The 15,290-nt window shown below is 41.9% G+C and overlaps 1 protein-coding gene across 1 annotated transcript in view; it reads right to left on the reverse strand.

Moving 5' to 3' along the window:
- The window catches only part of malrd1 (MAM and LDL receptor class A domain containing 1), an 81,270-nt gene that overhangs the window by 14,013 nt on the left and 51,967 nt on the right, over window positions 1-15,290 (reverse strand). The window contains exons 31-36 of the mRNA XM_064332837.1: window positions 14,585-14,765; window positions 12,279-12,407; window positions 11,752-11,910; window positions 3,641-3,798; window positions 2,480-2,681; window positions 559-837 (exon numbers count right to left, since the gene is read on the reverse strand). Of these exons, the coding sequence (XP_064188907.1) occupies window positions 559-837; window positions 2,480-2,681; window positions 3,641-3,798; window positions 11,752-11,910; window positions 12,279-12,407; window positions 14,585-14,765 (1,108 nt within the window). The remainder of the gene's footprint in view (window positions 1-558; window positions 838-2,479; window positions 2,682-3,640; window positions 3,799-11,751; window positions 11,911-12,278; window positions 12,408-14,584; window positions 14,766-15,290) is intronic.

Below are 15,290 nucleotides of genomic sequence, written 5' to 3' on the forward strand. Positions count from 1 at the left end.
AGAATCAGATTTCTTCATTTACTCCCAATACTCCACTTGGAGCTCTCCACAAAACCCACAGCTAAATCAAAGATGCGTGTGACACAAGAGATTTTACACTTGTGCCTCACCCAGTTCCAAATGCTGTTAAGAAGACAAACTGTCCTCTTCAGTGCACAGAGGACAGAGACAAATGGCTTGCAGGTCTCTCTCCTGTGTCAGTGGGAGCAGTTGTGGGAGGCACTGGCTTTGAGCTAGCATAAACAGTGCTAAAATCCACTCACTTCAGCATCAGGTCAGGTCATACGGAACGCGTCCCACTAAATTCCATTTTCAAATGGCATATTATGCCATTTTTTAATACAGAGAGGATTTCGTCTAAAATCTCCATCCATTTCCCTTGAAAACTGGGAGGTTCAGAATAAAGAACACATGCACACACATGCACAGGGACACAGGCACATGCACACGCATGCACAGGGAAGCAGGCACATGTTCGCACACATAAACACACACAGACACACACACATGCACACACACATGCACGCACACTCAGTTGGGGCATTCTGGGACACTCACGGCAGCTGAACTCGTCCTCCCCGCCGGCGCAGTCTGGAACTCCGTCACAGCGCAGCAGAGAAGGGAGGCAGATACCATCGCTGCACTGGTACTGCTGTTCCCCACAGTGGCCTTGAGGGGGCAGTGTGCCAGGGACCCTGGAGGGGCACAGCTCCTCGTCAGAGAGGTCACGACAGTCCACCTCCCCATCACACCACCAGCTCTGGGGGATGCACTGGAAGCTATGCAGACACTGGAAGGAGTCCGCCCCACAGGTAGGAGTCTCAGGGGTCACTGGGCCTGGAGAACACACACAGATAAACACACACACACCCACGCACACACACACACACACACAGATACACACACACAGACAACCACAGACAGGTATACACACAGACACAAACACAGACACGTAGACAACCACACGCACGCAGACACACACGTGCACACACACACACACGCACGAACACAAGCACGCACACACACACACACACACACACACACACACACACACGACCACAGATAGGTATACACACAATTATTTAGTGCAGTTATCATGTATCTCTATTCCTAGGTCCATTGCTATGTGAAATGTAGCACACAAATGGCTAGAAATTAATTAAACAGTGTTTTTCAAGCATGTGTTCGGGGATGCCATACATTGAAAAAGATAACGGCCATTTGTAGGTTCTTCTCTTCTTTTGGAACTTTCAAGGCAATTTATACCATAACTGAAGGCATGCCACAAATGCAAATTTACTGTTTAAATAAACTGTCCAGATACTGTGCTGAAGAGCTAAACCAATGTAAAAAATGTTAAATATTAGTCAGTCCAGATTTATATTTGACAGCAGACATGAATCTTATGAGTTTTATTAGTGCCTAAGCATGCAGCTGACAAGTTTTGTTCATTTTACATATTCTCCGCAATATTTAATGTAAAATCCAATTTGACAGCGGTTGGCTGCACCATTGTCCACCATTAAGATTGACAAGGCATGGAACTGACCCATTTTGCTCTATTAAGCAGAATGTAAAATGCAAAGGCGCAAAGCCATTAACTATAACATCACCTGCCAATATTTGTAATTATATGGGGCTTCCTTTCTGAATCCCTGCTAAATTAAAAATGAGGGATACTTCACAACATTTGCATATTAAGAACACACCTGTAATTTTTTGTTGAAATATAAACAACTGCCAGGTGTTCTCCACTTATTCAGGAGGCCACACATTTGAAACGGGAGCAGTTGCTGGTGCAGTTCCCCAGTGCAGCCAGTGGAGGCACTATTGCCCAGTGAGGCAGGGAATACCCTCCCCACCTTGAATGGCCAGTCATACACCCCCCACCCCCCCCCCAACCCCCAGTTTACACTACTGAACTAAGAACATGTGCCTGGGAGCGCATCTGTGTTAATTTAATCAATTATTAATATTTATTTCTGTTAGACTATCCTTTTTTTCTGTTGAAGGTACAGTTTTTTCACCAAGTTCTGTCAGCAGCTGGTCATCTGAAATATGACTGTGATGCATCTTGACAGTGTTGGTTGAGTTGGAGGGTTTCATTAACATTTCTAGACGCTGAACCGACTCTGCCTGGCTCTCTAAAGCAGAAAAGCGGCTTTCCCCGCAAACTCTGGCAAGAGATGCAGGCGGCAGTGCAGAGGGGCGAGAGTGTAAATGGCTGTGTGAAAAGGAAACGCAATGGGAATGTAATTGCTTTCCCCCCCACAACATTCTCCAGCCCCAGCCCGCCTCCACGCTGAATTTATATCGAGTCAGCCGCAGAGGCAGGTTCATAAATTCACCTTGGACTCGTAGGCACAATGGGCCATTTTAGGGGGAAAGGAGAGGTGAAAAAAAAAAGAGAAAGAGAAAAATCCATCAGAGGGAAATAAAAAGAGAGGACGCTGGGGGGACGTGATTCACTGCGACGCACCTCCCACCGAGCATTCCGTGGAGAAAGAGATGTCGTCCAGGGCGATGTCCGTCCGCATGTCGCCCCCGACCTCCGCCTGGAAGGCCACTCTGAAGGCCCCGCTGCTGGAGAGGATGACGTTGGCGTAGTTCCACCTGTCGCCATGGTTGCCATTGATGGCCCACATCAGCAGGGGGGTTCCACTCTCCCCGACCGTGTACACCTGTTGAGTGACCTCGCTTTCAGCATATAGAACAACCACTCTCAGAGAAGCCTGTTTCTGTTGCAAATTACACATCTGATAAACATACTCATTAGTCATTTCAACTCCCCTAAATGTATTATTGCAATGTAATGATTCTAGCTTTTAATTGGTATTTCAGTGACCAAGATGAATATTATAGTCCTTCATAGCCATCAAAAGGTAGTCCTTGTTATCCACTTATGGCTTGAATGATATTTCATGTAACTGTAAGTATGTATTCAAAGTAAAATTCTATTTTTTTTAAAAGTTGTTGAGAAGAGAGTATTGAAAATTGCAGCACAGAATCAATGAGAATGTAGAATGTGAAGGCCCTCCTCTCTGTTTTTTTCTTTATAAACCAATAAGTACATGTGGTAAAGCGTTCAAGTACGAGTCCCAATTGCCATAGATAAAAAAAAAACTATGAAATACAGCTCCCTGGAAGACAACAACTTCACCCACAGTTTAACGCAAGTATTTACTTAATACCCTGTCTCTTTCCAATAGGCATTCCTCTACAGTTTCCTCCAAGCATGTGGAGCTGAACAAACTCCCCACTGATTTTGGAAATGGCTGCACTTAAATACATCGGCTCTCTCTTCCAGTAAGTTATGAGTTCAGTAGGGGAATCTGTAGGATGTATTCCTGCAGGCTTTCTCTGTGTCACAGCATCAGTTTATCTTGTGTTCGATGAAAGAACCTCGCTGATGATAATCAGGGGATTTCTGAGTGTTTTTCTGCCTTCCTCTTCCTGTGGTTAAGGCAGCATGTCCTCCGAGGACCTCCCAGCAATGGATGGTATCTTCACTTTACTGCTCATTCTCACGCTCAGTTCAGTAAAGACATTGGTACCTTGGTATGGTTACATTACACTACATTTATTTTGCAGACGCAACATACAAAAGTGCATATCATGGTTATGCCTACTCAGCGCTCACCTTCAGAGTGCCCATCCGGGCAGATCCATACATGTAGTACCAGAATCGGAGATGGCACACGCCAATGCTGGCTGGGAAGGGAGTCTTGGTGGCAAAGGTGGCGATGTCGCCTTCTCTCTGCACAGCAGAGTACACGTACAAAAAATTCCCTCGCCCATCTTCATAAGGAAACAAAAGACAGCAACGGCAATGTTAAAATCACAGAATTCACAGCCTGTGATCTTTTAGTGCAAAGCGCATCCAACTCTACAATGATCCTGTTTCTAAGATACCGCGCAGACCTGTGTGATGTTTCCAAGACACCATGTGGACTAGTATGTTAGACTTGGCAAAAAAGCAAACATTTTCCACATCACACTAATGAACAACAGGCCCACTTATGAATCATTTCTTTCACTGCATTTCTGTGCGCTTTTTAATCCCTTTGTGGAAAAGTCTGTTCAGTGGCCGTTTCCAATGTTCAGAAAGAGCTTTTGTATTTATCAGTAGAGAATTCCCTGCCAAAAGCTACATTTTTGTTATTGCTTCCGCTGTCTTCAAATTCACAATGATACTCTGCAAACATTAGCAAAATAGCAAGCCAAACCCAATTATATCATGACAAAATAAGAAAGCAAAAATATAGCACTAATGTATAAACTCAAATACAAGAGATAAGAGCCCTATCTCCAACTCATATGTAAAATATATCAAGTCTGTCCCATTATATGGGCACTCATTACCTTATACTTAGTATTATAAAATGATTTTATATAATACCTCCAAAAAACAGTACAGCATGTGTGAGGAAATATTACAAGGACAAGGCGTATACCTGCATGCCCATATCTTGGACCAGAATGAAATCTGACAGCATTATGCATTGTGCAATGGTGCAATAGGTTCTCTCAAAGAGCTGTACATATAAATATATCAGAGAAGCAAATATCAATCTCACATTGTTGACTCCATCAACAGGGATCTGAAACCATGTCACAGAATCAGTTGTAGAGCATTAAACCATCTCAACAGTCATACATTACACTGCCAAACCACAACCAATCCTGAACTGTTTTAACAGCTGCTCACAGGAAATATTTGCTGTGGTCTCGTAAGCATGGTGCGCACACTAGAAGTATTCTTATTTTGTGCATGTAGAGGGGGACTGGCACAGGTAGGATGAAGGTTCAAGACTAGCTCAAATTGATCAGCTTGATTTGACATGGTCTAAGGATTAAAAATGTTATCTAAAAATATCCACCACCCCCCCCCCCCCTCCCTAGTTTCCCCAGGACTCAAATGAGGCACCAACAGACATGAAAGGAATAATTTGAAATCACAACACCAATTTTTTTAAATTATACAATGAATTACATAGATTGCAAATGGATGCGTATGGCATGACAAGCATTACTGGTGAGGCTGCAGCTGAGGCTTTATAGTGCCTCTGAAGGCACTTGACATTACAGCAGGCTGGGTGTGGTAGGCTGAACATTGATCCCTGGCCATGTCACGAGATGGAGTGCAGTGGAGGGGCAATACTGGCTTCGTAGGATGTATTTACAAGGGACGTATTTATGGAACAGCCTTCCCATTGATATTAGATATGTGAACACTGTGGACACTTTTAATCGGTGTCTAAAGACCCATTTGTTTAGACAGGCTTTTAATTGATGCTCAAATTGTTTAATGTTGTTGTTTTACGGATGTGTGTGTGTATGTGTGTGTATACATTTGCTGCTTTTATTTGCACTTTGTGAAGCACTTTGTGGCTCCTGTCCTTGAAAAGTGCTATATAAATAAAGTTTACTTACTTACTTACTTACAAAAGCCAGTGTGGCTTCCTGTGGTTAAAGCTGTATCTGCCCCTCCCAGTAATATATCCACATGCCACTGGTTTTTATCAGTGAGTGCTATGCCTGCCCTGTAGTACTGTGTGGCCTGTGTAATTGTGATTAGCTCATGATCGAGCGTAGGGGAGGAGTGCAAAAGCTTCAGCTGCTGTGCTCCATGCGTGGATGCCACAGGCATGATGATGACTCAGGAGCTGCGATCAGTACACAGCGAGCTGCGGTATGAGAGGCATAACTGCCAATTCAAACGTGGCCGAAAAGAGCTACCTGTTACCTGGTACTCTAAACAAGAGAATCATGAGCAAAATGTTCAGATGTCACAGCTGGCTTCATCACAATACGCATGCAAAATGGACTGAGATCTTTGATGACAGAGACTATATTCATTGTCATGTGGCACATCAGATGCTTTATAAAATGGTCATTAACTGTGCTGAGTGCTTGGCCAATATACTGACAATGAGTGTCGAGCGTGTGAAGCTGATGTGTTAATTACACTTCAGCTTAATAGACATTGTATAATAGCACATTTTAAATACCCCGATCATGCTCATAATTTGAAAGATGCTATAAAAATAAAAAAATAAAAATTGTAAAATATGTTGTTTACCTACTTTTACTAATCTTTTACTTATAGCAGCAATCACAGAGAACTAAAACCATTTTCTAATTTGGAGGTCTGGCAGAAGTGACTTCTGACCGCAAGCAACGGCAGCTGCAGCTGCAGCCCCAAAACAGATTGTTAGATTAGGAAGAGACACAATCACAAATGTGGAAATGAAAGCATTACATTAGCATATAGAAAGATTGCAGGCTCTACAGTATGTGAATCACAGCCGCTAGAGAAATGTGTTGCAGGGGGAAGAAATGCACAGCCATTTTTCACCTCCTGAGACTTATTCAAAGGGTTATCAATTGCCTTTTAATATCAGTATCTGTAGCTATATTTCCGGCGGCAGACAGTGTAGTGAAAACAACACGGCGGTTCATTGTTCAGATAAAAGGCTTGTGTCTAAAAAGTGTTTTTGCCATCGTGAGAAGGCAGTGACAGTTTAAATTTGGAACGGGGTGCCGTTAATCTGAACCACATCATCGGGTACGACAGATGCGACTGAACCCCTGCTCCGCTGTCCTCACACGAGGCTTTAAGGAGAGCCAAATGAGAAATTATTTTTGTCCCAGTCTCAGACGGGACACGATAGGGGTAATTACACCGCTCTCCCCATCACGTTCACGACACAGTCACGTCCACATATTTCATACTGACACGGAGACCATCCCCTGGAAACAGTGACGGGATGCACCGTGAACCAAATATGATTGCAGATTCATAAAGCGAAGGCAAAGCGGCGATAAACCAGCGGTTGCACGAGGCTTACTGAATACTTATGTCCTCCCGGGCAGACTCGCACGCGTTTGACGGCTCCAAACATTTGAAAGAATCCATAATGAAGGACAGAGAGAGGAAAATAGACAGCCCTTAACGTGAAAGGCTGAATACCTTATCTTTTCTCAAGGCGCCCAAAAGTTTCCGAGATGAATTCTTATATGATGATTAAAGCAAAAAAAAAAAAAAATCAGCTGTACAGCAGTTTTGTTTTTTTTGTTTTTTCCCAAGCAGTCGCTCTGTTGTTGAGAGCCAAGATAAAAAAAAAAACTGCATTTGAAAACAAAACATTTACCAAAAAGGGCATAGGGAGAAAAATGGGGTGCCGAAAGGCTGTTGACTCAGAGGCTTGGTCTAGGTTGAAGCACATTACAATGTACAGGCAGGGGAAAGCTGTGCCTGTCCCCACCTATACAGTATTCTCTCCAGAGAGCATTGTGTGTGTGCCCGATAAACACAATACAGGTTTAACTTACAAATACAAATATGTGGTCCACCACTTTAACTTATGTATTCATGTAGCAATAAAACATGTTTATAAAATTCAGTTTTTTTTTCCTGGATTGGCTGACTGCCTACAGGCAGTCAGACAATAAATGCTACAGGCATGATAAAGATCAGAGCTGGAACACACTCATGCCGTCATTTCATTACAGTTCACCGGTCCTTTATTGATTTTGAAAATTGCATTTACATTGGATTTAGAAAGCTGAAGTTATAAGCACTTCAAAAAGAGAAAAAGACAGAGAGTCCTTATCTGATCAACTGCACAGAACATTTTTTTTTTTTCTAATGGGGAGCGCTTTACATCAATTTAAGCGAATATGTCAGCGGTTTTCTCCTTAAAACATGTCGTACGACAGTAAACCGAGAATTCGGGGAGGTTTTCCTCCGCCGAGGCAATTTCTCTGCCCAGGTTCTCCATAAGATGAAAGCTAGCTGAGGTGCTGTAATAGCAGAGTGCTTTTCAGATGGAGTAAAGGGAATATCAGATTGTTTCAGAAGGACCACACGATATCCTCCTTCTGAATTCACATTCCTCTGGGACGTATCGCCCTTACTTCTCTCCAGTTCTTTTCAGGACCCTGCCATGTACGTGCAATTTTTGCATTTTCCGTTTTGCTGTCCAGTTGTAAATAGCGCTTTGCTTTTTTTTTTCCATCAACAAAAGTACCCTTCCGTATCATGACACAGTTATTGCTCCAGACACTTTGACACTCAACTATGTGTTGTTTATGGGTTCGGGCATGACAAAGGTATTGTCGCAGGATGGCACTGAGTCTGTGGTTACGCTTTTTACATTGTTTTGTGTTTGAAGATGAGTCAATACTTGTGGTTGCTGTCAAACTGTGATGGCTGTGATGGTAATAAGAGATTTGGGAATGACCACTAAAAACTAAACAACAACAACAATAGCAACAAACCACTGGACTGAACGACAGTTCTTTCTAGCCTCCCGTAACATTGTTCTTCATACTCCCTCACATTAACAAGAACAAAACCAAGGTCAGAAACTCCAAGCCACCGAAACTAACACGTGATATAATGCAGTCAGGAAATGAGAACGGAATGTAAGTAAGGGATAATCCCAGACGAGGTGCTCACCTATCAGGAAATAATGACCTCCGCTTCTCGTCAAGAGGGTTCTTGTCTCCGCGGCAGTCATTATTTCCTGATAGCTGACCGCCTCATTGGGGATTATCCCTTACATACAGTAACACATGCAACCAAAAAAAAAAAAAACCTACAAATCCAAAACATTCGTACTGATCATTTTGTCACTAAGACCAAGGGGCAGCACACACACCAAGTTACTGCTTGTCCTTCAGCAACATCCAGGACAAAATGGACAGTTACAAAACAATCATGAAATGGAAGAATAACCTTTTTTTGGCAATGAGGCAATACATTTATGAAAGTAAATGTTTTGATCCACAAGCACATGAAAAAAAGATGCCCTCTGATTAGATTCTGTTCTAGAGTTTGATGCTGATGCAGCAAAATTACCTTGAATGAATTCTGCAAAAAGGCAAAAGCATATTTTCCAGTTCAAAACAAATTCAGGGGATGTTGAGACATGCGTTTCTTGATACGGAATTGTTTTCACAGCAGTGTCTCATTACTCAAATGAGGATATATTATAAATAATATTTCTGAGAATTGTCTTACGTTTTACATTCATATAGCTATATTCTGCAATATTGTCTTAGGAAATATTCTGTTTAGCAGCGGGAATGTCTGATTTCACATTTGCATTTATTTTCTCTAAATTACTACAAAATAGAAAAATTTCTTATAAATTTCTTCTTGTCTTATGAAGGCATTCACAATGAGTTATTACACTCCATATAAGGCTGTGTTATTTACGTTAGATCTCTGGATGTGGAAATGAACTTTCCCCATCACCCTGTTTCTGAAGTCTTACTCTGTTGTTTCAGACCTTTCCTCTGCTCTCTTAACTCAATCTCGTGGCTGCACTCTGGCCCTTTCCCAGCTAGCTGCAGCCCTTACTGATGCTCAGGAGAGGGGAAGTCGGTGTGTACAATTGAATGTCTGGCCAATCGAAAGTGATCCACAGCGAGATCACATCCGCCTTCCCCAGGGGGACGCCGAACCCAGGTCCTGTCTCCCTGCAGCCAGTGAGGATGCCGTGCCCGCAATTACAAAAAAAAACTATGGCACCTCCCAGGCGTCTAGGCCACATCTCTATTACAGCGCTCCCAATTTGGCAACCCAATTTACCCCCTGCTTTCATTGGATAAGGAGATCCTTTTCCTGAACGGCTGTGCCCGGTGTGCGCTGGGGCGTATATCTTCCAGGTGGATCCTGGTCAGTGAAACCTTGCTATCGCTTCAGTGAGGAGAAACAGTGGGTACAAAGCCGATATTTGGGATAAGAGACATGCAGAGGAAATGAAATGTTCAGTTAAGCCTCGGGGTGCTCAGTGTAATGTCTCTGCACTGAACTGGAGGCTCATTTAAATCACCAGGGGACGTCTTGAGTTACATCTCAGTGAAAGCTATGCAGGAAAATCAATACGAGACAACGATTTCAAAGACCATCAGATGCCAATTACCTTTTTATAAACTCAACCCACTTGAATAATATCAGAAACATCAGAAAATTCCTCTTCTACTTTAAAGAACCAATGTCCAATTATGTACAATTGTGCTCAATTAGGATTTGTTCAAGACTAGTAGTAATTACTTCCAATTTCAAAACATGATTCATCTGGATGTTGATTGTTCTCTTTACATTTATCCCCCATAAAAAGGGAACAATTTTAAAATTCTCTTTTTTTTGTTTAGCACAAGCCACATCCATTTGAAAAATCTTAGAAATAAAGATATATAGACTCATTACTTTCAATGGGGCAGTACTGCACAGTGTAGAATTGATAAAGTTTGTTAGGGATACGGACAGAAACACAGCATTAAGGGATTGTACAAAGCCAAGCTTTGAGAAGAACCTGATATGTTAAGTTATTTTACTGTACATTAAAGTAATTTGATTACTTCAAATAAAATAAATACCGTATATATAGATTGTATCAGCGTGATGATAAGAGCAAAGTGTGGAGGCCAAAAGGAACTGCACAAGATCCAAGCTGCCCCCACCCCCTCGTCTGGTGGGGTATTATGGTCTGGGCATGTATAGCTGCTACAGGTAGCATTATTGATTGAGTGAAGTTTCTGACAGTGTCAGCAAGAAGCATTGATGATCATGATCAAGTGTCCAACGCAAAGATGCTAATCCAAGACTTCAGTTTTGATGGAACACATCTCATGCCAGCAGCAAGAACAATGGACTTCCACCAACAGGAAGCAGACAGACAGTACTAAACATGACTACTTTAATTTACATAACATTAATACATCCCAAACATAATGGGGCCCTGAAATTTATACATGGTGAAACCAAAATGTATAAAATACCCTTAAATAAGCTAAGAATGAGAACTTAAATCACATTGTTTGATTACAAATCTAAAATTGTGGAATTGTGTCCCAGTATATATACATACATACATCCAGTGACTCCATGTTTGGGACAAAGACATTCTTTCTTGATTTGGCTCTATTCTCCACAATTTACATTTGTGTATCAAACAACTGACATTTGGTTTCACCACATATAAATTACACAACATTTCATGCATTATGGATGTCACTGTATAATGCATTTTCTCGCATTTAGTTTAGTCGTTTCTGTTGATATGTCAGTCACAAGGTGTCCCTGTCTACAGTGCGGCTGATAGTGATGAAATGATTACAAGACCCTATCTGCCATCCACACATCATCCCCACAGCACAACCTCTCAATTTCCCCTCTCTGATTCCTCTAAAGCACAGCATTCGTTACAGCTGAGTGTTGCTGGTATACACGTATTTGCACGTACATGCGATTTTTCCAATAAAAAGAAGAATGTTTTCATTTCCTCTGCTGGAATTCATCCTTTCCCCCCCAACCCTCCCCACCCAAAAACAAAACAAAAAAACTTCTCAATCATATGCGACACCTCATTTCAGATGAATGGCCCAGATAAAACAAACATGCACAATTCACCTAGATGTGTCAACAGAAAGAAAATAAATCTGCATTTTGAAAACTCTAAAGCTATAACCAGCATCACTTACATTTTATGAACTTGTAAACAATTGTATAATACCAAAATATATAATTATATATAGTGTGTGTGCATACATGCATGTGTATATTGCATTATATATAAAATCTATTATTTAAGGGCCATTCATAAAGCATATTTTTATTTGTCAGACACAGACAAATAATGAGTCAAAATTAGCTAGAAGACCTGCTCTCATAAATTCTGTGAAAGAAGCCCTTTAGTCTGCCAGTGAGTCAGGCTAGGCGGGTGAGACGGTTCTGACCTGGACTGTGGTCTGACAACGGTCCTGTTCCTGGGGTCACTCTGGTCCAACCGATCCTCCAGTCGAAGTCATCGCTGTGGTCCTGAGCCAGCTGGCAGGTGTCCTCCCACGACTCTGGCGTGGAGAAGCTGCAGGCGCCAGGGAGGTCCAGGATGTGACCTGGGCCCAGAAAAAGAACCAGCCTGTGTGTGAATCCAGACCAGACTCCAGAGAGTGCTCGGCCCAGCCACTGTCCATGTGACCTTGATTTTGAGATAAATAAATGTGAATCTAAACTTTTTTTCTTCTCAAATACAGTTTGGCATGATTGTTTCGATTGGTAATTTCTGCTCTCCAATCTTTAAAAAAAAGAAATCCTCACATTAAACTGTAAGATTGATGGCAGGACACTGTTTCTGTGGTCATTAATGTTGGCTGCATTCGATAGACAGTGATGCAGTGCAGAGGGTAGAGGCCTTTCCCCTTGGGCAGTTTTGGCAGTGCGTGAGTTTAAAGGGCAGCGAGAGAGAGAGAGAGTGTGCACTCACTGCAGTCAATCTCATCCGACCCATCTGCGCAGTCAGCCTTGTTATCGCACATCAGGTGCGACTCGATACAGTCTCCATTTCGGCAAACAAAATCTGTGGCCGCTGGGCAGGATGCTGGCAGTTCTGAACCTAAAGCAGAGAAACACACACGCACACACACAGACACACACACACACACACACACACATCTGTAACCTTTAGGTTGGACCCACTGAGATGCTCGCAGTGTGAGGTGTTATTTGCTTGTATTTGTATATATCAGCTTCTAAAGGTTAACCCCTAACCACAATGTTAGACCAGGTATTCAGCCTTTCTCAGAGTGTACCACTCGCACGTTCCCCCATAGTGTATGTGTATTATTTTCTGTATGTGACGTTTATGTTTTTTTCACATTATTTAGGTGGAGGCTTCAAATAAGCCCACTGGGTTTTCTGCCTCTCCCTGCACTGCATATTATTTGTTATCTTTGTAATTTTTTGTGTATTTTTTAAATTGCGCAAAAATAATAAAACTAAAAAAAAAACTATTCCCCCACTCTAAATACATATGGTCAGCCTTATTTGAATGAAGCATGTATTAACCTATACTAATATAAATCTTGGCCTCTGTGGATATCAAAATAAACTCAAAAGGTCAGCATTGCTGGTAGAAATATAAAAATTAAGCTTTGGCTTTTTAATCTGCGCAGCAACTTTCTGGATACTCTACCACTCGTTACCTCAAGCACCATATGGTTTTCTCAGTTGTCTTCCTGACTATAACAGACATTACAGTACAAAAAAAATGAAATCAGTGCAGAATGGCTCGGTACAATCAGTTTTGGGAGAGCAGGATTAAATGTTTACCCGACTACTTAATTAAGAGCACATTTCCAAGTTTATAAAGAATAATGTTACAGAAGGCCTTCAAAGCAAAAAGTAAGAATATAAGCTGGGTGGAGGACACCTTGCATTGAAGGAAAGCACTCTCTGACACCGCCTGCGTAGTCAAGGCCATCTGGAGCCCCATGCTATGCCACAGGGTCCCCTGCCAGTGGGTGGTTAATCCGAGGTTGACCCATTACAGAACACCTGACCAAGCCTTTAAAGCAAATCAAAACAGCTGCCCAGCCCCAGCCCCTGTGCCAGAGAGTCTGGGCCTCGCCCCAATGCCAGAGGCTGAGTCACACTACATCACCCACAATCCATCAGGGAACGGACAGGGTACGCAGGGTAATTATGCAAAACTTTGATCATGGCCAAGCCATTTTCTCTCGTCCCCAGAAAGCTGACAGCGAGTTTGTTGCCTGGAATTTTACGTTTCCTGGCTCCGTCCCGAATGTCCAGGGAGGCACTTGGACTTTGAACAGCTCCGCCCCCCCCCCACCCCCCCTCTCTCTGAATGGGCATTAGTCATGCAACAGTTGAAGTGTTTATTCCATCAGGGCCACATGGCTATGCATTCATCTTTCAAAAGGTAAAATATGGTGCTCTCCTGTACTTTTTTACCTGTATTGTGAAACATTTTGTAATTGTGTTTTGAAAAGTACTCTAAAAATACTTTTCATACATATTATTATTATTATTATTATTATTATTATTATTATTATTATTATAGAGCTGCACATAGCTTGTATATGGCTTCTCAATTTTTTCCCCCTCATAATGTTACTTGATATACGTACTGTACTAAATATTTGAATATTAGGGCAAACAATTAATATTTAAAAACTCACCTTTCAATGATAAAAAGAAAATAGAATAACTTTTTATGTCAACTGATACAAGTTATATAAACGAATAATGAGGAGTTTTATATGCACCCTCAGGTGATATATAATATCTTTAAATAATTCTCTGTATACTTGTGTTGCAGTGATCTCTGCAGCTAAACTTTCCTCAGTAGTTTTTAAGTTCTTTTAGCTCACAGTTAAATGGAGTTTCCGTTTTAAAAAAAAAAATCTAAACTCCCATCTGTTTATCACTCCAGTACTTTGTTTCTGGTCCAGACACCTCCATATAATTACAATTCGTTATTGCACATCACTTGCAGCATAAATGAAGCTCTGACAGCATCGTTGTGACGGCACAAGGCAGGGAGACACAGTGAAGCCAGGAATTGAAGATGCACTTGAAGTAACCGATCTGCTGATAAAGGAAAGCGGAGATTTTTTTGCTCATGGAGATGAAAAGTGGAAAACCTATTCTGTTAAATGAATACCTCACCGTTACTGCAGTACTGCCAAGGTTTTTTCACACAGCTTACTTGTACAGCCCTGTCCCACAGAGTAAAGCGGCGCTTCTTAAATGGGTTGCCGTGACACTCACTGGGGGCACAGTTGCTGTACTCAATGTCGTCCACAGCAGCTCCTCCGCTGACGTCCTGCGCCCGGATCCCCTCGAAGATCAGCTGGAAGTTCCTCATCTTCCTCAGGGGCACCTCTGCTTTGTTCCACCGCTCTCCCTGGTCCCCGCTCTTCTTCCACACTTCCGTTAAGCCACTGTCCACCTGAAAAAAAAAGCATATTTAACAAAAAGGTGTATTTTATACTTCAGTAAAACGAGATCTGGATTTGCTCAACATTTGGAATTTACTTTGGCCCTACCTTAACACTACTAAATAGTTTTAGGCATTAGTCTTCACGAACATAGTTTGGCATGTTAATTAATCACCAACATTAAGATGCCAAACTGCATCTACCAAGAAAGAAATCACATTTATTTGCAAGGCAAGGACGAATGTTGACTGAACCCGGATCAGATCCTTGCTAAGACTCTGAGTCTGACATTACCCAATAAAAGCATTGAACACAAGAGGCCTTAGGCAGGTATGCTGCAGAATACACTGATATAGCAACAGCATTATTAACCACAAATTTAGTCCTGTAAATCATTGTCTTAATGAGCTTGTACCCTTCTGTTTGGATATTTGTACAGGTTTTCAAAATGTACCAGTTTGTATTTCACGCCAGAATTTCATGACCGTGATCACATTGCATGTCAAATAGATTAAACCAATCCAAGATTTAATTAC

The sequence above is a fragment of the Anguilla rostrata genome, chromosome 4 (genome assembly GCF_018555375.3).
Source record: "Anguilla rostrata isolate EN2019 chromosome 4, ASM1855537v3, whole genome shotgun sequence".
Classification (NCBI taxonomy): domain Eukaryota; kingdom Metazoa; phylum Chordata; class Actinopteri; order Anguilliformes; family Anguillidae; genus Anguilla; species Anguilla rostrata.